The following is a 21,950-nucleotide window of genomic DNA, read 5'->3' as shown; positions in this document are numbered from 1 at the left end:
TAAAGTAATTGGGGACTTTACAAATAAAAAATGAATTGTCTGCACATCCTTAAAAAAAGTATTCAAAAAAGTCTTAAATTCATGTACCGTAGCTAAAATTGAGATCTTTAAATGCCTTAAATTCATTTTAAAAAGTAAGTTGGTCTTTAATACATTAATTGCAGGTCTAAAATGTTGTCTTAATGGGAGTATATAATGTATGTATTTTTTTAATCTTGCAAGACTTCTCTGTCAGGCAAAAGTTTGAGTCACACCCAAACATCTTGTGTGACTCCACTGTGGTCCAGGCTACTGCTAGCTTACTGCTAATACCTTTGCTAGCTAGCTAACATTCTTCCGTTTATTAGATTTGAGTGAGCTCAAATTTATTGCGAGTTGGCTGGATGACGTTTGTACGTTTCTAGTAGGCTTTAAATCCCATTCATTCTTACATTTCAGTTAGTGAAACTAGCAGAAACATTAAATTCCAACGAAATGTATTTTAGGTTTGTTCTTCGAAATCTATAGTCCTATTTTTTCAAGTCACGCTTTGTGGAATTGATTTCTTTGTAGCGGCAGCCCTCCACGTAGCAGGATGTAAAACAAACAAACAAACAAAAAAAAAAGACAATGCTGGCTTATGTAACAGAACACAATAAAGCTCTCAAAATAGCTTTTAGCTTCTTTTCCCCTAGCAATGTTTTTTGCTAAAAATGATGCAGGTGTTACAGACAGTTCCTCTATCTTGACTACAATAGCAGCTTGAAAACCACCTGAAAGAATACTGCTCTTGAACAGGAAATGGACAGGAAACTGGGAGCGAATTTACCGTCAGGCACCATAATGCAGGCTTGTCTGGTTATTTCCTTTTACCAGAGACGTTTTAGAATTAAAGAGCACAAGCACTGCGGTCTCTGTGGGACCACCCTCATTAGTTTCCTTTAAAGACGAGAACCCTGCCAAGGTCGCAGCCTGGGAATCCTGAGCTTAACTGTCTTTACCTCAAAGGCGGCTCCTGAGTGTTGACACAACATGGTTTTTAGAGGGATTTTGTGGCATTGTGGGAAACACAAGTTCTTCCTTTCTCATAACTCCTCTTGGAATCTGTTTCTTCAAGCCGACTGAGGCTGTTTGTGATGAGCTTCTCGTGTTTAGGTATGCTCTACTTATCACCGTTCTGATATAATTTGGAATAATCCGTGCGCTGTGGTAGCTTATCTCTTTAGCCATGCTAGCAGCAGATTAGCAGCAAATGCAGCTAACAAGCAGACCCCTTGTACAAATAAAGCATGCTAAACTCTATAATTAAACCTGCAGCATTCTAACTGAGCTTCCATGAGTCTGAGGAGATGTACTTCGTTTTTTTTTTAAATCAATTTCTCTTTAAAGAAGCAGTTTTTGTTTTCAAAGGCCTGTAATCTGATTGACGTCTGCAGTGTAGATTCAACTTGCTCCACAGTTGAAACTCAACTTTCAACTATCAGTGTAATACTGGAGGAATGGTCTATTGATTAAGTATAAGATTGAAATGCTTGCTCTGTAAAAAAACGCTAAAAGTTATACTGGAGGAATCCAAGTTGATGGGAGGAAGCCCAAATGGATCACTGAAGGGAAATGAGAGTCAACCAGAATTATGCACAGAAAGGCAATGACAAGGCTAAAATCATCAATGGATTTTGTAAGACTAAGAAAAGGTTTTTCTTCAACTGTTAAATGCAAATATTAACTATTTAAAAAGTCACTGTATGAAGTTGCATCTCTCTGGGGAAAAAAAGCACAATAAAATAATTTATACTGCTTTATACAAAATAACTGAACTAAACGGTTTGATCAAGTAAAACATTTTCTCAAAGGAGGATGTTTTTCTAAAGTGGGGCCAAAAGGAAAAAAAAGATGTTGTGTTTTGTAACAATTTCAGAATCTTGCTACAGTTTTTTAGCCTGAAAATACAGAACTCTTTCAAAAGCTCCAATTAGAGCCAACGAGCTTGTGGTTTCGCTTTTCTGAGAAAACAGTTGCCTCACTACTTTTGCACAGTCGGAACTTTGTTGCAGCGGTGTGAGTGCCGGCTGCAAAAACAGTGGAAACGTTCGGATCGGTCTGAACGACGTTACCTGTGACCTGACGACAGTGGGACCTGTGATCAAACCGGGGCGGCGGGGGAAAAAAAACGAGACGGTCACATTTCACTCTGATACTCGTCTGTCCTCCATGGCAACGCCACATTCTTGACCTTAAACATTCGTGCAACCATATCAACCACTTAGAATAAAATATGTCCTGAACTTTTGGGGTTCTAAATGCTTGACAGTGGGGAAGAAAAGTGTGAACAGTAGGGATGTAAGGCACTTGAGTATAACTTTACGTCTTCTAAAAAAAAAAAAAGTTAGATTCTTCACACCTTCACTGTATTTGTACCCCTAAAGTGAGCGGAAGTTTCCTAAAACTTCTTCGCATTTTGTCCAATCACGACCACAAACTTTAATATTTACAGGAGACAGACCAAAGCACAGCAACACATAATTGTGAAGTTATGGGATAAATTATGGATTTTCAAGATGTATTAGTCTGATATAGACGACACGCATTCATTCAAACATCCATCGGACTGTATCCTACTAGATCCACACTTCACTTATTCACTTGGTTACTTTTTGGGGTTGTGTGTCTGGAATGTTACATGTAATAAATCATTAATTTTATTTGTTTAAAAAAAAAAAAAATCTTAAAAGTGTGTCGGGTAATTATTTTTATCCCAATTTAGGCCATACTTTTTCGAACACCTTTTAGAAAACGTGTCAACCATCTCGACACTGAAACGTTTGACTGCACTTCTTTACTAAACGGCTTGAATTCAATGAAAAACTTATACGTTTTGGATTTAAGCTAGACTTTGACTGAGCCGTTCTACCTCATAAAAAGGCTTTGATCTAAACCAGGAGTGTCAAACTCAATTTTCATTTTGGGCCATGTCAAAAATCTGAATGTTTTTTTAAAGGGCCGGTTGTGCCAGAATATATTGATAAAACCAATTAAACTGTGAAGATATCAATAAACTGCTGTTCCTCCAGGATTTTGTGATTGTTTTAGTGGGTTTTTATGTAAGGAATGTTTGTAAGGAGTCTTTACAATATTTGTGCTAATGTATGATCCTAAATGAGACTTTTTAATTACTGGCCATAACAAGTTACAGACCATCACTTGACATCAAGTGGGGCTGAGGCAGCATTCACTTAAACTCTACGTTTTTGACCAATTTTGACAAAAAAAAAAAGAAGTGGAGATTTGTTGATTTTGTGTGAATTTATTGATGTAATTTGGAGTCTAGAGGGCCACATAAAAGATGTTACTGTGGGCCACATTTGGCCCTCAGGCCTTGAGTTTGACACATGTGTGACCATTCCTCCGTAGCTCTATCTTCATGGCCGTTCCCTCCCAGAAAGGTGAACCTCCATTCCCAGTCGTCAGTTCCTCCTGTCATTGGTGCGCCACACTTTTCCCTTCCGTTTGACTTTTTTCTGAAAATCGTGTAACATTCTAACAATATTCAAGTTTTCTTTCTTTTTTTTATTTTTCATATATTCACAAAGTCGGGTAACACGGAACCGTCACGTGGGAATCTGAAGCCAACAAAAGACGGTACCAGCTGTTCTGTAATTCTCACAAATTGCACGTTGTAGGAAGAGGAGCCAAGCGTAAACATGTCATTATTGAAGTCACTCAAAAGGAGAGATTAGAGGTGCAGTCACGTAATCTTCATCCGACGCTGTTTTCGCTCAGTCGTCGTCAATGATCAAAACGTAAGGGCGACTAAACACAAGTACAAACTGTTGAAAAAAACTAGCAAAAAAGAAAAAAACAAAAAAAAAACTCATAGTACTGCCAAATTTCTGTTTAAGGTTTTACTAATAATTCACCACCAGTGGCGACTGATTCACCCCTGGCCCGCCAACGATGCCCAATCACACAGGCTGTTGATTTGTCATCCCATGTCTGCGCGGACATCCAAATGATCAATTTCTTCTTGCTGCCGAGTCATGACTTGTGTGCTTTATTTATTTATTTATTTTTGCTTTATAAAGTCTGAACAAAATGCCCTCCTTTTATTTACAAGGTTCGGGTTCAGCAAGAGAGGGCAAATGGTTAGCAGGTGCAGGGTCAGGGTTTGAACTTTAAGCTTTAACTCGAGCCGTTCTATATTAATCCTGTGTGTTAAAAGAGAAGGTCTCGCACAACGTAACTGGAAAAAAATGCAAAATGCAAAAAAAAAAAAATAAATTATAATTCATCAGTGTGGCTGAGTCAGCTGCCAGCCGACAAGTTGTTTTTTTCTTTTTTCTTCCCTTACCACATGCTAACATTTTCACAGCTGCTGTAAGAAAAAAAAAAAAAAGAAAAAAGATTATTACTGGAGCATTGGGTCTGACGAAGCAAAAATAAGGTCCCTGGCAGATAGTAATGTGTTTGCCTTCACCTCAAGGTGAACAGACAGTGGAGGACGCCGATCTGTCTGCGGCCTTTTTTTTTCCAAGTTCAGATGGACCGACCTCTGAAGCCCAACGTAGAAGTATTATTTTGCTTTTTTAAAGGGGAAAAACATACTTTAAAAAAAAGAAAGAAAAAAAAACCATAAACAGGTCACAAAGTCCTTAATTTTAGGTTTACATCTATTTAAAGTGAGTCTCGTCAACAAACAGATCTTAATGCATTTAAAGCAAGGGAAAGTACTAATTATGATGCGTTTGAGCCGCTGTCAATGCTAGGTTACCACTGGCCCTGACATGCATTAAAGACTAAACAGCCATTTCAGTAATTGGAACTGCTTTGTTATGTTTGTGTAAAAAAAAAAAAAAGAAAAAAGTCAGTAGAATCTGTTTTCCGATTACACAAAGTGCTAGATTTCAACTCATAAAATTTGACAACAAAGTATTCATGCATTTTATTTGGACATTTCTTTAGCTTTGATAACCCAGAGTACAAATTACATATGTTTACATTGTAGCCAGTTGCTAAAGATTCTTCCGTTCAAATAGATGATATTTATCCATTTTACATGTACATTACATTCACCAGGTTACATTTTATTAATAAAATGCTAATACAAAACATCTTCCCAATGAACAGAGCCTAAACACCGAGAGAAGTCATATTTCTGGATATGAATAGGATATGTTTGTATTGTCGAAAGTGCTGAGTCGAAACAGTTTATTTCATAAAAGTAGAACACGGATTTTTTTCCCCCGGCCCTGTGAAGGTGACCTCGTTTCACCTCTAATGCTCTTTGGTTTGGCTCTTAGGTTGGACAAAGAAGGTGTTTAACTTTTCTATTCTGCAATGAACTAAAACTAGATTACTTCATTAAAATAAAGCTGCTCAAGCTGATTTATTTCACCCAAACTCACCGGCTTTTTAAGTTTGTCAAACTGTATGAAAGAGCACATGTCCACACCACAAGCAAACCGGCGCTTTGTATGGCAAGCTGTTTGGACATAAAATCGGCTTCGTCTGAGCATCTGTAATTACATTCCAGACATCTAAAAATGGGTTTTTGACTAGATACAGCTACATTTCGACTATCTGTATTAAGAAATTGTACGTAAGCCCCATTGAGCTGCCACATAGCTGTCCAAATAGTTGCCTGCGGAGTTTTGGGTTTCCTGCACAAAATTGCCATAATGTAGAAAGAGCTCAGCAGCAAGGAATATACAATTTTTCATTCTGAAATTTTAACTTGTCATAATAACAGTTGTAAATATCTCTGTTAGTTTCGTCGTGACGTTGTTTTTTTTTTTTTTGGCTTTCAGGTTTTCTGCAATTTAATTTGGGCTAGTTTAATTTATATATCTAAAAATGCAGTTGATATATGGTTAGTGTTAATTTAAAGCTTCCATACAGATTAATGGTAAATCTGACATAATTCCTTCTAGTCAGAATATAATTAGAGATATCTCATTTAGGTAATTTATTTTAATTTACTAATACGGGTGTAGTCAAAAAAAATCTCTGATTTCTGGAACGTGTACTGTGGAGTGAAACCGATTTTATGTTGTAACAGCCGGCCTACAAACAAATCTCGCGATACGAGACTGTGGCTTGAAGTGACTAAAACTCGAAGCCGCGTGGTCCAGCACACAAGGGCATCCGGACCGGCGCCCTCGAGACGTAGGCAATTCGACAACGGACCGCACAGGCTTCCTCGTGTCCGGGACTGTCACTGTAGTTGTTCTGCACTGAAGTGAAGGTGGGTGTCTTTATTACCAGGTAATAAACACCAGCTGTTAAAAGTCTTCTGCTGGAGTTGACACAGGTTCAAATGCTGGCGCGTGGAAAAGTCATTCCCCCTACTTTTTACGAATCAGTTAAAGTAGTAAATTATATTAATAATTGCCTAGCTGTTTTAAAATAGCTTTTTAAATGCTCAACAGAGTTCATAATGCCAGGCATAGCATTCATTCATTGTACAGTGAGTATGAAGGCACCTGCTCGCTCTGAAATACACGCTGTCTTCCTGCTTCCGATTGTTCTCAACCACCCTTCAGGTTGTCGTGGTGTCAGCGTGTAGGACGCCATAACGGAGGAAGCAGGTAGTCACGTAAAACAACCCCCCCAACCCAACTTGATATTGTACTGATATAGCGCTACTAAAGTGGGCTTCAGTTTAGTTTACTGACTCTTAGCACAGAGGGGCAGCGCTGTCCCGGAAGTGCCTAGTGTCCACTGCTGGAACGTCACGACCACGCTCTCTTTTTCTAACTAACATTTTTTTTTTACCTGTCAGTTGGAGAAGTAATATCTCTACTTGTATCTTAAGGCAGCCAGGTAACTGTAATGAAGTCAGTGAAGGGGGAGTTTTCAGTTTTTTGGGGTCTATTATTTCTGTCAAAGAGAAATAAAAAGCTCTAAAATGTGTCATTTCAGTCTAAAACAACCTTTAACCTTATTTTCACAATGTAACATTGCATTCAGCTGGCATTAAGTAAAATCGCTCAATCCTCAGAGGTAAAAAAAACAACAAAAAACCCTATCAATTTGTTGCTACATTTTATGCAGCCATGCAGAGTGGGATTTGAGCGCCCCAGTCTCCTGGTTCTGGCTTTTTTTTTTCTTTCTCAGGGTTTACTTGGAGCTTGTGACTCTCACATGATTTACCACCACATAATGTCTGCTATGCACCCTCGCCCTCTATCCCCCCCCATCATCATCATCATCATCATCATCATCATCATCATCACCACCATCTCAACAAAAATTGAGCGCCTCGTTTGTTTAACATTTGATTAGCATTTGTTCAATCTCTGGAACGTTAGACGAAGTAATTAAGATGTTATGCTTTCGAAGCAAAGATATTCAATCTACATGTGTGATTTATTACGATTCATGTGGAATAAATAAGAACGTCATTACATTTATTTGTTTTGGTGTTTTTACCTTCATGTATTGCGTCATTTATGTCAAACTTCTTTTAAAGGTGGACATGCGACAGACATTTTATCGAGACAAATATCCAGCTGCCTCTGTTATGCCTTCAGGGAATTCAGGGGTGTAGCGTTTCCTCATGCCTCTTACACGATAAGGAAGACAATGATTTATTTTTATTTTTTAAATACATCTTCCAGTAAGCAAGAACTTGAAGCCAGTTCCTGATGGGAAGCAGCGCCGTGTGCCGCAAAAGTTTACGAAAGGAAAGACAAATAAACATTTATGTATTTAATAGGCTTGATTTATTGCTGCAGAAATCATTAATTGAAGGTGCATCTTTTTTTTAAGTTTATTAACATATTTTGACCTGCTGATTGGATTTTGAACGATTCAGATTTTTGTTTCTAAAACCAAACCCAACAAAAATGAGAATAATGCACTTTAACGAGAAGTATTAGACAAGCAGTGTTTAATTAAATAAGGCGCTCAAATGTTCATTAAAGTACATTTTGATGTATTAATGAGTGAAATACAGGTGATCCCACCTGACAGCACTCAGCGCTCCCCTCATCTGTTCTCTTGGTAAACCTTGAAGTTAAACTTGTGCATCTTTCCTTGGGAGGAAAGAAAAAAAAAAGTCAAAACCCGTAACCTGTAACTTGTAAAGTCTCGGAAGAAGAAATGAGCAGCTGTTTGCCTTTTTGTGTTTTATTTGAAAAACCTTGACTACAAGCTAATCTCCAGCCAAAGCTCAGAGGAGCGCGACGTCCGGCACGCTGCGCTCCGCCAAGGGTGGGACTCGATTTTTATCCCACTATCTGGTACGCACACACACACGCACACACACGTGTCCGAAAGCTCTTAAAACCAGCTACCAAGAAAAAAAAAAGCTGTAAGGGTTTGAACTTTCTGGTGCAGCACAAGCAGATTCTTCATGTTTGCATATGTTTGAATGCACAATGAGATCATTTTTCCAGTTTTTGTTATCCATAGGTTTCTGCGTCTGAAAAGGAGCAGTTTAACTTGCCAATCTGATTAACGAATTAGCCCCGAAAAGTCCGGTATGTTTGGTATGTGAGATTAGAGAGGGGCTTTGCCCACCTTGGAGGATAAATCCAGATTTCCGGTTCGACTCATCCTTACATGCTACCACTTTTCTAGCCACCGTTTTGACAGAGAAGCCAGTCTTTTTCTTGGTGATCTTTACAACTAATTTATAGTTGCTTTTAAGAGAGGAGAGGTCATTTCCATGGCGCCCATGCAGGTTAGAAGGTCAAGGTTGCCCTCCCTGCCGAGCCAGACTCTAAAGTTAGCTGTGCTTCACAATGCCTAGAATAACAAAGTGTTTCCAGAGCGAGGCGCTTCCTTATTTGATTCAACGGCTCATTGGTGGAAGTCGAGTATTTTTATCCGTTCCGTCTTTAGAAGAGGAAGCGTTAGATGTTTTGGTTTCTGCCGTAGTATCGCCGTCTGCTTCTGCTAGCCTTTGATTCAACCTCAAAGTTCCTCATACAAACTTTGACTATGGAGCAAACTATTGGTGCAGTGATAAACATGAGTGAAAATACTTTAAAAGAAAATGTAAAACATGATTCAAATTCTCATTTAAAATAGAAAAGCTTTAGTTATACCTACTGCTGCCATAATTTCTATAATAATCTTTAGTATAGCTTAATCTGGTTATAGTAATGCTACCACAAGTATTTATGTTTGCTTTATGAACCATGGAATTATGCTAAACTTTGTTAGTTTTCCGTGCGTTTTGCAAGGAGTACGATACCATATTGCTTTGCTTCACCTTATAGAATAACTTTACAGTTGGTCTTAAATTCGTATGTCAAAAATTAAGGCCTTAAAATGTCTTGACTCCATTTTTAAAAGAGTAAATTGACCTTAAGAATGTTAATCCCAGGTCTTAAATTTTGTAGTGGCAGAACTGTTTAATCTTGAAAATCCTGTGCAGCATATGTTCTGGTGCTGGACTTCTCTGTCGCATAAACATTTGAAATGCACACAATCATCATCCCATTCTGTGACTTGAAGTGGTTCAGGCTACTGCTTACAAGCTGCTAATACACCCTTGCTAACTAGCTAGCTTACTTGCGTCTGTTGCAGGTAAGTGTAAATTTATCGTCAGTCGGCCGAACGCCGGTCGCCTTTGCCGTTTGCTTACTGTCACATTCATTCTCTGCAAAAATGCTCAGCACTACTACGTTTAAAATTTTGTTTTGTACGTTCCTGTTGTGATTCCGGTCTTAAAAAGCCTTAAATCTGAGTTGCTGTAACCTGCAGGAACTCTGCTCCCTGACCTCAAACTGCGGCTGTAAAACCGTTGAATTAGAGAAAGAGATGAACACTTGTTTAATTTCCACACAAACGGCCATATGCAAGCAAGGGAACGTTTTTCAGCCAGCTGACGGGCAGTGTGGATTTTGTGGCTATCGAGCCATTTTAAATAACTTTTACTTCAATTTACCCTAATTGGCAGTAACCCAGTAATTGTATTGGGCTAATCGTTTCCTTTAAAAAGCCAAACCGATTGGTTTTAATCAATGTTGGAAGTGTGCTGCTGCTGTATCGCAGCGTTTACTCATCGCTGACCTTCAGTTATGACCTTCAGACGCGTAACCTTCAGTTATGTTTTCACGCGTACGGCGAAGGGTTGAAATCGCTTCAGTGACCTCAGCAAGACTTTGATAAAAACCTGGCGTTATAGAGATTTTAGCGTTTGCTCTTCAGGGTGAGCCAGAGGGTCAAAGGTCACAGCCTTTGAAAAATAAAAATTAAAAAGTTGATTAACACAGTTTGTTTGCTTTTGATTCCAATAGCCCTCTTTTCATTTCATAGCCGCTGAAGGATTTGCTCACCTGTTCAGAATGAGACATAATTATGTAGTAGGATGATAATAAATGCCAAATAAGGAAGAAGACAGGGAAGCATTTTGTCTTCTGCTTTTTCTAACAGCATAAACCAGCAACTGTCAAAGTAAATAAAATAATTTTTTTGTGTGTAAATATTGCAAAAGAATTTCAATGTCTACTCAGACAGAATGCAGATTTAAAAAAACCCATTTTGTTTAGCTAAGTACGATGGACACATCTGTGTTCCTGGTTCGATTGCAGCGCTTCAAGTTCCCAAAACATAAGGATGTTTTTATATGTGATAACTGGTCGTGTTTCGTCTTCTTGACCTCTCCTGGCGGTGGAAGGTCATGAAGAAGCTGAGAGGTGTCTGATTGCAGTGAATCCCTGAGTGCTCAGAAACTCTATATCACACCGATATTTATTTATTTTTTTCAGTTTTTTGATCGGCTCATAGGAGAATGATCTGCCAGGCTCTTATTCCTCTTCTTGTTGATATTTTATAAATAAAACTGATCCTCTGCTTGGGCCGGCTGATCATTTCTCCCGCTGAGGGCCGGTCCGTTTCTGGACTCTGCCGGTGACTGAGTTCACATCGCGCTAACCTGAGCAGCACACTGCTCTTTTGTGTTCAAAAACGGGGGCTTTCTTTCAAGCTGGCCACACAGGAAAACCCCAGGGATGTTTTGACAAGAGGTGGGAACACTTTCTTTGGAAACAGAACTGTTCCCCGAGTTTAACAGGAACACGTTTGTTACTGAAAGTGCTAAAAGATAAGTGAAAATCTACACGCAGGAGAAGCGGTTCACCGACTCTTCTGGAGAGTTAAGCAGGTTTTGAAAGTGATACAACGTAACTCTGTCGTTTTCAGAGTCTGGGAATCTAAAAGTCGTATTCTTTGTGTTTGTTGGTTTAGAGTCCTGAGAAGCAGAGATGGAACAAGCAAGGTCAACAATATCCAAAATTGTAAGTATTGTATCTGAACTACTAACTCGTCAATATTTGATCAGATTTCATGTTCATATTGTTGCTACCGCTGAGAAAACTGCAACACGCCTAAGCTGGGAAAGTGATGAATCTGGAGGAATTAGCTGTTTTTCTCAACTCTAGTATTGCTTGATGTCTTTAATTTTAATACATGAATATATTCATATAAAAGCCAAAAACCAGATAGAAATTAATTGCAAATTCATTGTTCTGTGCAGATTTTCCAGGTTTCCTTTTCTGAGGAATTACAGGTTATTCAACATCTCTGTGCATTCACAATAGTTTGTCAGACCAGAATAGAAACTGTAAAACATTCCTTCAGTCAAAGCAAAACCCTAATCCACAAAGTTAGGGAAAAACACTAAAACGTCCTAAATTCATGTATCAAAAAGTAAGGGCCTTGAAATGTCTAAAGTTTATTCAATAAAAAAAATGTAAGTTGATCTTAAATACATTATTCACTGGTCTTAAATTTTGATGTGGCCGGGCTGTTTAACCTCATGAATGCAGTTTAATTTATTTTTTTCACAAGGGACTTTATTCTTCACTAATTCACACGCTTAGATCTTCATTCTGTGACTCAAGGCAGTTGAGGCTACCGCTAACCTTGCTAGCTACCCATTTAGTTTTTTTTAAACCCATTGTGGGTAAGTGCAAGTGTATCGCCTTTTGGACATTTTTGTTGCAATACTGGTCTTAAATTTCAGTCATAATAGTCTTTTTACAGTCCTAAATTCATGCATCTAAAATTAAGGCCTTATAATGTATTTGGGTTATTAAATAAAGTTAACTTGGGTTTAAATAAGTTAATTACAGGTCTTTTGATGTGGCAGGACTACTTGATCTCATAAATGTCGTTTTATGGGGAGGTTTCCATACGGGACTTTTCTGTCTGTGTAACGTTTGAGTCACCTGAAGACATCTACTGTACATTGCGTTCTGTGACTTGAGGCAAAGGAGACGACTGCTAGCTAGCTGCAAATATACCCTTGCTAGCTGTTTTTTCCACAACCATCATGAGTAACTGCAAACGTCCCCCATGTTTCGCCTATTGTACATGTCTGGTGGATTACAGGTCTTAAATTTCCTTCATAATTGTCTTAAAAAGTCTTAAATTTGAGTTGGTGAAACCTGTGGAAACCCTGAAAAAAAGAACATGACACTGATCCTTTCAAACTCAAAACATACTTTATTGTTATGATGATAATGAAGTTGAAACAAACTGATTTGGGCAGCTAGAACGTGCTGTACTTCAATTCTACCCAGATTGGACGCATGTCAGACAAAAAACGGACAATGTCTGAGTTTAAGACGAACGAGGGTCAGCAGGGCTCCAGGCTTCCAGCTGGTGCAACACGAGCTAACCCTGTTCCTTTTATTCCCGTCCCCGCCTTTTCTTGTCGTTAACCAGTTTAACGGTGAGCCACACACCTACACGCGCTTCAACCTGACCCAGAACATGGAGGGCGACACCAGCCAGGTGGAGATGAAGCTGTCGTCGGACGTGGACGAGGAGGTTGGGGAGAACGGCATGGGAGACAATCGTCCTCATCACAACTCCAACGGCAGACCCTACATGGTTCAGAAGCTGCAGCGCACGCCCAGGAACTTGTGCTACATGGCGTGTGGCGTCCTCCTCATCTTCATCATCGGTAGGCTGGAGGCACCAAAGAAGGAATGTTAGATGCACTGATCCGGTATTAATAGCTGTATTGGTCCCGATATTGATGGAAAATTCTAGATCCGGCATCGTGACGATGTGCCTGGTCTATAAGAGCAAATCTATTCAGTCTAATTCTATGCTGTGTGCCCTGAGTGATGTAATACTTTATTTATTTTAGGTTATATTTAGAATTCCTATTTGTACTTGCTGCAGGTACAAATAGGAATTTGTTGTAGTTCATTTTTCACATTTGTCAGCCTATTGTTATTGCCAGTTTATTCTTTTAAATTAGCTGTTTTGCTCCCAATTCCACTGATTGAACAAATTAAAGTTTTGTTTTTTCACATTTTACCAAGATTGTGAAGCTATTGGTGAATTTAAATTGGCACATTTATATCTGTGTTCAGGAAGAGAAACAAAACATTTCCAGTTGGGTTGGATAATAAATCAATTACAATATATATATATTGATAGACAATATCAGTAGAAATTTCAATAATTTCAGATTTAGAACCTCATTCTGGCTCTAAATCGGCTAGATGGGAAAGGTTGGTGACATCAGCTAACTCACTCTGGTTACCTAGCAACAACCTGTTAAATAACTGGCGCAGCAACAGTTCAAGGTTTTGCCACCGTGCCTCATAGCTGCTTAAAAATAAAACGGCATCTTGTGAAAACTGGATAAAACAGGAACCGTCACGTGTTTTAGTATTTTAGATATTTAAAACAAAAAAAACAACTTATCAGTATAAAATTGGCTTATTTGAAAGTCTGATATTGTGATCAATTTTTCAGCCTCAACGTGCAGTCCTAGTTTTTAGTTAGTTCATTGATGTTTTTCTGTATCGGATTGGTATCGATACTAAACCTCAGATAAAATGTGGAATCATTGTTACATTTGTCGTTCCATTTTAGTTTTCTTTACGCATTTTCTTTAAACCTAAATCCACTGGCTTCTTCCAGGGTTCTTGATCGGCTACATGACTAATAAGAAAAAGGAAGCGGCTCCCGTCTGCGCATCCTCCATCAGCGTCGTCAATGACGACATTCCCCGCGAGACGGGCGCCGCGCCCCTCATGGACTGGGACGAGGTCAAAAAACTCCTGACTGAGAAATTCTCTGCTGCCAAACTAGAGAAAGTTTTGAGGTGATCAGAAAGTAAAAAAAAAAATAATAGAATTTGAACTGTTGTTTTCATTGTATTCCAGGTGTGTAACAGTGTTTCTGTCCTGTCCTAGTGAGTTTTCTGAAAGCAGCCACCGGGCCGGTTCTCCTCGGGATGAATCCCTGGCAAACCGAGTTGTCCAGAGGTTCAAGCTCTACGGCATGAAGGTCTGGACGGACGAGCACTTCATCAAGGTCCACGACCCGCCGGCGGACGGCTACAACAGGATCGTCTTCAAGAACATGTCAGAGGAGCGTCCCAAGGGATTCCTGTCCTACAGCTCCATCGGATCAGTAGAGGTAGGCAATAAAACAGAGAGGAAAACCTGAGAGTGTCTAATGCGTGTAGGTAACCAGAACGCTGCTGCGCTTCCAGGGCCGTAATGTGCTGTACGCTCATTACGGCGAGGACAACGACTTCCAGACGCTGTTGGACAGAAACATCAACATGGACGGCAGAGTTATGCTGATCAGAGCCGGAAAGATCAGCTTTGCTGAGAAGGTGACTGGTTTAAAACAACAGCTACTTCGTCATTTGTTACATATTTATTTTTGTTGTTCTTGAATGAAACACATTTTAGATCTGGGTTTCTTTGTGATTCAGGTCGCCAACGCCGCCAGAATGAACGCCTCTGCTGTTCTGATCTACCCAGACCCGAGTGATTACAGCATCAAAGAGCACACAGAGCTCTATGGACATGTGAGTGACGCACCTGATGCTAGATCAGTCCGTTTAGATGAAATCACAGAACAATGCAACACCATCATATGGGTCTCCTTAAACCTGCTGGTCAGTCATGCACAGATATGCTATGATCACGAAGTCGATACTTTCGGCTGCTTTGCCACGTCCTGCAGGGAAATGACATCAACATCTCGTTAAACCTTGTCAGCAGAAGGAAGCATGAAGGCTTCAAAGCTTCCTGGTAGACGGCTTTGATGACTCCACAAATAAGCTTCATCCTGAATCTGGAGCCTCAATTTCTTTTCATCAATAAAGAAGTTATTTTTCTTTAACCCAGAAGAAAAAAAAAACCAACCTGAGCACAAATCACACCTTGTGAATCTCTTTGAAAATCTTGAAGAAACTTTGCTTCACATCCCAGCCATACCTTTTCCTTCCACTCAACTTTCCATTAATGCACCTGAATGCAGAGGTTTGTGAGCAGCCAGCTGTGGCAGTGGTTTGGTTGATGCTAGAGCGCCCTCTGGTGGATATTTGCTTCTGTCTATTGTAATTGTAGTTTAGTGCTGCGTTCAAATCAAACACACTTTGCGGGTCAGAAACACGTCCAGTACCTCAAGTTGGACCCTTGTGGACTATGAAGTCAGATGATTGACATCAAGTGTAAAAATTCACTACAGATGTGCGTTGTGCGTTTTTTTTCCTGTTCTTTTTGTGCAATGGTGGATGAAATATTGAGGGTGTCTCGGCTGCAATTTACTGAAAGGAAGAGAACGTCGTCGTCGGGGTTTCACCAGATAATTCAGAGATGTTGTGAGCTTTTTCACATACGCTGATGAGGATCACTTTCAAATCCCATTTGGTCTGAATTCAGCGCAGGACTTTAGCACTGCGCTCCCAGTCAATATCAGAGCAGCACACGCCTCTTAACCTTTGGCCGAAATGGGTGAAAACAGAAGATGAAACAGTGGATATAATTCAAACATAATCCTAACACTCATAATCTTCTCCTGCAGGTCCACCTGGGCTCAGGTGATCCTTACACCCCCGGCTTCCCCTCCTTCAACCACACCCAGTTCCCTCCTGCGGAGTCTTCAGGCCTGCCCAAAATCCTGGCGCAGACCATCACGTTGGCCATGGCAAAGAACATCCTTAAGTAAAGCTCATAGTAAAGCTCATATCTTTGATCCGTTTTAGTTTTTCGCATTGATACCAGTTAGCTCATTAACGTGTTCCTCTGCGGCTCCCACAGCCAGCTCAGTGGTGCAAAGAGGCCCGACAAGTGGGAAGGTTTCAGCAAATTAGGAGACGAGACTGACGTCATCTCTGTGTCGGTCAACAACGTTCTCACAGAGAAGAGGATCCATAACGTGTTTGGGGTCATCAAAGGGTTTGTTGACCCAGGTAAAATGAAACTGGAATTCAAAGAGAGAGGAGTGTGTGTAGGCGTGTGTGTGTGTGTTTGGAGGAAATGATGGTCAGGAACTCATCTGACTTTGTCCAGACCGTTACGTGGTTATCGGCGCCCAGAGGGACGCGTGGGGCCCGGGCTACGCTGCGTCAACCGTCGGCACCAGCGTCCTGGTGGAGCTGGCCCGCTCCATCTCTGACATGGTGAAGAACGGTGAGCACCGGAACACACTCAGGCCTTTTCTGAGACGTGCGGCTTGAAAACGTCACAGACGAACACCTGCAAACCTGTTGTTTTACAGAGGGATTCAAGCCGAGGAGGAGCATTGTGTTTGCTAGCTGGAGTGCTGGAGAATACGGAAGCATTGGCGCCACCGAGTGGTTGGAGGTGACGACTGCAAGACACTTTTTTTTCCCGAACTTTTTTTTTTACTCTTATAACAACTTTTAATAAACTATTCAGTGTTATATCTATCCTAACTGTTGCTTACTCTCACCTGTAGGGATATTTGTCGTCTCTGAGCATGAAAGCCTTCTCTTACATCAACCTGGATGGCATTGTAACAGGTAATCGCTCGGTTTCATATTCAATGTATTTGGTGCCAAATATATTTTCCAAGCACATCATGGTGCTCTATAAAGTTGCAGTTTTGTATTTAAATAAGTATAATTTATTATTTTCTAGGTCTGAATGGATTTAAAGTAGCAGCCAGTCCCCTAATGCACACTCTGATTGAAAACACCCTAAAGGAGGTAAACATCCAGCAAATTTGACTTTTATAACAAATTGGTATTTTAAATGTGTTGGTGTTTATATGCACATATTTGTTTTTTTTTTAATAGGTAAAAAACAGAGACGGCTTTCTTTATAAGCAATTTGCAAGAGACAACTTTGAAGCAAATATGTAAGTGTGTCATAAATGTCAACCGATGACATCAAACTCAACTTCCTGAATGTTTGACATTTGAGGTATTTTTAATTTGTTCTCATCATTCTTTCTGTTTTTGTTCTGCAGTCTGGAGCCGATGCGGATGGATAGCGCTGCGTATCCTTTCCTTGCCCTCTCCGGAATCCCCTCCATGTCATTCAGATTCTCCCCGGACAACTCGGTGAGTTGTTCTTGTTCCCCGTGGATCCTTTGCCAGCTCAACAGCTGCTGATGGCGGAGCCTCATTTCTCCGTCCCGTTTTCCCCTCTCAGAACTACAAGTACTTTGGCACAATGGAGGACACCGCCGAGAACCTGAACGCCGCCACGTCCAGCCAGGTTCCCCAGCTGGCAGAGACAGCGGGCCGCTTCGCCGGCCACATAGCTCTGAGGCTGGTCCACGACCATCTGCTGCAGATGGACGTGATGAAGTACTACAAGGTCGTCCGTTCCTACGTGACCAAGATCAATGGAAGAGTCAAGGAAGTTCTGAAGGTGAGTTGGGATATGTTTTAACTTTTGTCCTTTTTGTTCTCATTTCAAGACTTTTTTATTAAAAAAACAATTATGCTGCATCCGTTCTCCGTTGTTCCAGATGCGGCCCCAGCTGTTGCCCAAATCCCTGACTGTCCAGTGGTTGATCTCCGCCACGGGTTCGTACAGCCGGGCCGCCCAGAGCCTGCAGAACGACATCCAGAACAGCGACCTGGAGGACATCGAAATGTGCCGCCTCATCAACGACCGTATCATGGCGGTAAGACCTTCACAGCTCGCTTCAGCATGTCTGCAGGCCGACCAGTCGTTTGAGCAAACGGCCTTTTTTTGAGTCTGTATAATCCAGATAGCGATTAATCAACGACTAAATTAGCTGACGATTACTTCAACAATTGATTAATCACATTTCAAAAGGACCCGGCTGTGCATCCAATCTGTTTTTACAAACAGAACATCCCTTACCTTAGTTTTCCTGATCAGCACGGTTTCTTTTAGAACGACGCTTGAACTTTCACAAGTTATCCACAAATTTGAATCTGAGCTTTTCCTCCTTGCAGGTGGAAAGAAACTTCCTGTCCCACTACGTCTCCCCCAGGAAGAGCCCTTTCCGCCACATCCTGCTCGGCTCGGGCCCCCACACTCTCAAAGCCCTCACCAAACACCTGGACGCCCTGAAGACGAACAACCCCGAGGCAAACAGCGAGCAGTTCCTCAACGAGTTCGCCCTGGCAACCTGGACCATCCAGGGCTGCGCCAACTCCTTAGCAGGGGACATCTGGTCTCTGGATAATGAAATCTAAACCAACCAAGAGTTGCACAACCTTAAAAAAAAATCAATAAGTTTTAACAATTGGAGAAAATAATATGGTCCCCCCTTTTGTATTCATTTGAGCTTACTTTTTATCCACATGTTACACTTGGAAAACCAAATTTTGGATTCTTTGGTGCTACTAATGACTACTATAACATGGCAGTAGTAGTTAATTGTGTTTTTCTATGAATGAGCCGAATGTAGAGCATTTCCCACCATCCTAATAGGTCATGATCACTCTTATGACTCAGAGAATTTCATCACCAAAGGTCAGTATGATAAACTAATAACTTTATCTGTTTACTAAAAATGATTTCAATGCTGCTGAAACCAAATGTTCGAGCCTGAGCTGTTTCTTGTTGGTTGCTACAGTTTTCTAAAAACCCAGCTCTATCAGTTTCAGAAGACGCTGAAATCGGCAATTCCAAAAAAATTAAAAAAAAGAAGAAAAAAATCGGAACAACAATGCAGTTTCCATGGCGCAGCCGTTATTTGCCTCGAAGCTCATGTGACTAAAAGAAGAAGTCCTGAACTAATAAGAAATCACAGAGCTAATATGTGCGGACCTTCCCAAAAAAACTAAAGGTGGAAGGTTCCCAAAAACACGCAGCACTGAACCATAAACCGTCTGTTTTTATTTATTGTTATTTATTTATCAGTGGCAGGGTTCACTATAAATAAGGTTTTTATTGCCTTTTTTAAAAATTTTTAATTATTTTGTATAATTATCGGGAGCAGTGCCTCCCATAATTATGACAGTTATACTGTCGAAATGACAAAAGCAGCATCTGCTAAAACAGAGAAGCGGACGTGTGGACCGACGGGGCGGCCCGGACCCAAAGCGAAACGATCCGTTCTCTCCGCCGCTCCCTCGGTTTCAGGCGCTCTTCTCGTCCTTCACAGCATTATCGGGAGCAGTGTTTTCCATAATGTGGAAAAAAATAAAAACAGAAGAAGGTAGTTTTTGTCTACCAGCACGTGTGTCCGTATCGGAGGCAGTGCCCTCCATATTTCACTGTAGGGGTGGATGACGTATTTTTATTTTTTTTCCTCTTTTTTTAATAATTATCGGGAACAGTGTTTCTCATAAAGTGTAAATACAGTTGATAGCTATGCATACATGTTGCTTACTCTCCTGCATCTTCCCTCTCTGTCTGTGTGTTGCGTTAATCAAATCAATTTCTTGGCCGACCCGTCTTATATATATATATATATATATATATATATATATATATATATATACACACAGAAGTATGTCGCAAGCACTTGGGACCCGCGTCGCTGCATCACCGGTCTGGTATTCCTGTGGCTTATTATGATTTTTATTACTGATTCATTCAATTTGAAAATTCTTTGCTCTTTTCTTTTTTTTGTGCCTTTTTAAGTTTTTGTAACTTCACAATAAAAATTGAATGTAATTTTAGAAGGAAAACGGCTTGTCACGTTTAGGTTTCTTTTCTTTTACTTCTTCTTGTCAGAATGTAAAGTTACTGCTGTGAGCGGCTCTTAACGACATGCTGGAATTGAACTTCACATTTAAGATGATTCTCGTGGGGGAAGAACAACAGATCGTTTTATAATCAGAAAGCAAAGACGCATCCGCAACAAAAAATAACGGACATAAATTGATTTTTAAATGTTGATAAATGTCCCTGCTGGAGGCTTCAAAGCCAACTCTGAAAAAAAAACGTATGAACTGTCTTAGAAAATTCCTTCAATCAATGAATTTATCTGGAAACTGCTTAACCTTGTTTTCTTTCCTCTGACTGTGTCATCAGGCTTTGCTGGGCATTTTTATGGCAATAAAAGTCACTTAAAATGACGTCTTCGCCTTGTTGATTTTTTTATTTTTATTGTTTGTTCTTTTTTTTTTTTTTTTTGACAAGCACAGAACTTATTTTCTTTATCCACAATGCAAAATATGAATATTCTTTGTACTGTTTTGTGTTATTTACTGTTCTTTCAGCAAACAGCCTTGTTTTGAGTCTACATACCTCTTAACTATCGACTACTAAATTAGTTGCCAATCATTTCAACAATTACAATTAATCCAATTAATCGTTTCAGCCCTGAATTAATCACTAACATCTTTTTGTTGTTCATGTCAATAGTTGCCGGATCATTTCATACTTAAAATCATAAAATGTCTCCCATTCTGACGGAGAATCTAACAAATTGTAGTGGCAAGACTTGACCAGGTGATGGAGACAAAGTAAACCTTTTTGAGTGACGGATTCTGTCAACTGGATCCTGTGTCACAATTTCTAAATCCTGGTTTCAGAAGGAGCATTGCTCCCATAGACTGCAAACGTTTTAAGGGGATTTTCTTTTAGGGTTTTGTTCTTTAAAAAAAAAGTCTAATATCTAGTAAAAATCTGTAAAAATTGTGTGAGATAATGTATTTGAAAACAGTGAAACCTGAAAATTATTTATAGAAACCGAATCAAGCATTAAAAAAAATTTTTTTTCTTAAATTCGTAATCTTATATGAACTTTGACATGCTCCTTTACGACGAGCCAATATATTTATTGGCTCGTCAATATTTATTAAATATTGTATCGGGAAATGTAAAAGAAATTACATGAAACTGCTAATGAGGAATTGTGCCAGCATACGCAAACAAAGCTGTAGCTTAAAGTCACAAAACGGAAGGACAATTGTATTACATATATTTTTCTTTCAAAACAATTCTTGGCAATTTATCATATTGTTTAACTGCCTGTGTATGTCTCCTTAGGTGGTGCCACATTTTTAAGTGAAAGTTTGAGTAGCAGAGTTGAATATGTGAACTCCACCCAAGAAAAGCTTGTCAAATCAGTTTGCAAATAACTCCCAATTCTGACAACTCTGGAATTAAAATGTTTTTTTTTTTTTTGTTTTTTTATGGATTGGATTCCCAGATTAATTTCTTCTTACCGTCTTTATTCAACCTTAGGCCAACCCTAAATTTAAATAAATAATTACAAGAGCAGGTTCAGTTTTGATTTTTGGAGTGACTCATCTTCACGTTTATAGACGATCTCTGTGCTGCACAAAGCCTGAGTAGAAGAGACGCCAGCAGGCAGAGTATTCAAACTCGCGCTGGTGAGCGAGGGCGGCATTAAACGCAGCACAAACCTTTACCGAGCTTCATTAGCGCCTCTGACCGGGAACCTAAAGCTTTCAGCGGGATGTCAGGACTTGTCAGTCCGCAACGAGTGGTTTGTTTGGAGTGGTAAAGCAGAGTGGAGAACCGGAAAGTGACAGCAAGCGTCTGCAGCCGAAATTGACAGGTAGGAGTCTTTCAAGAACGAGTCTAAAACTCAGAAAACCCTCTTCTTTTTCTAACATGTAAAACTATGCTTCTCTGTTAAAAGCTAACACGGAATAATTACACAAGTGCGAGTTTTGCTGACGTGATGGCAACTGTTGGAGGCAGCAGGTGAAAGCTGCTGTCACCTGTGGGTCAGGTGAACCACCGCTGTGCTTTGTTACACAACTGAAGGCAACATTAACCTAATGAACTTGTTGTGGTTTCACCTAACTGTAAAGGTGCACAGGTGCCCCA

At 40.0% G+C, this 21,950-nt stretch overlaps 2 protein-coding genes across 5 annotated transcripts in view; both read left to right on the top strand.

Annotated features, from left to right (window-relative positions):
* Window positions 1–6,066: 6,066 nt before the first annotated feature.
* tfr1a (transferrin receptor 1a) lies at window positions 6,067–20,224 on the top strand. Its single transcript, XM_044135070.1, has 18 exons — window positions 6,067–6,220; window positions 11,176–11,225; window positions 12,658–12,898; window positions 13,873–14,056; window positions 14,148–14,373; window positions 14,450–14,575; window positions 14,678–14,773; window positions 15,775–15,914; window positions 16,011–16,162; window positions 16,263–16,382; window positions 16,471–16,556; window positions 16,672–16,735; window positions 16,854–16,921; window positions 17,012–17,073; window positions 17,185–17,278; window positions 17,370–17,591; window positions 17,692–17,850; window positions 18,149–20,224. The coding sequence occupies exons 2-18, from the start codon at window positions 11,193–11,195 to the stop codon at window positions 18,389–18,391; spliced, it is 2,316 nt and encodes a 771-aa protein (XP_043991005.1). The 5' UTR covers window positions 6,067–6,220; window positions 11,176–11,192; the 3' UTR covers window positions 18,392–20,224.
* Window positions 20,225–21,439: 1,215 nt separating this feature from the next.
* The window catches only part of tnk2b (tyrosine kinase, non-receptor, 2b), a 58,200-nt gene continuing 57,689 nt past the window's right edge, over window positions 21,440–21,950 (top strand). For 2 of the 4 annotated variants that reach the window (XM_044134514.1, XM_044134510.1), the window contains exon 1: window positions 21,440–21,675. The gene's annotated coding sequence lies outside the window, so the exon portion shown is untranslated. The remainder of the gene's footprint in view (window positions 21,676–21,950) is intronic. The other 2 variants (XM_044134512.1, XM_044134511.1) reach the window with 1 other exon arrangement.

This window comes from Gambusia affinis, linkage group LG12 (genome assembly GCF_019740435.1).
Source record: "Gambusia affinis linkage group LG12, SWU_Gaff_1.0, whole genome shotgun sequence".
Lineage (NCBI taxonomy): Eukaryota > Metazoa > Chordata > Actinopteri > Cyprinodontiformes > Poeciliidae > Gambusia > Gambusia affinis.
Note: the sequence above shows the minus strand (reverse complement) of the source record. Positions and strands in the feature narration are given on the sequence as shown.

Coding starts and splice junctions, on each gene's coding strand:
- tfr1a (XM_044135070.1), top strand. CDS start 11,193: ATGGAACAAGCAAGGTCAACAATATCCAAAATT. Junction 16,163..16,262: donor CAAAGGGTTTGTTGACCCAG/GTAAAATGAAAC, acceptor GACTTTGTCCAG/ACCGTTACGTGGTTATCGGC. Junction 17,074..17,184: donor GACAACTTTGAAGCAAATAT/GTAAGTGTGTCA, acceptor TTTGTTCTGCAG/TCTGGAGCCGATGCGGATGG.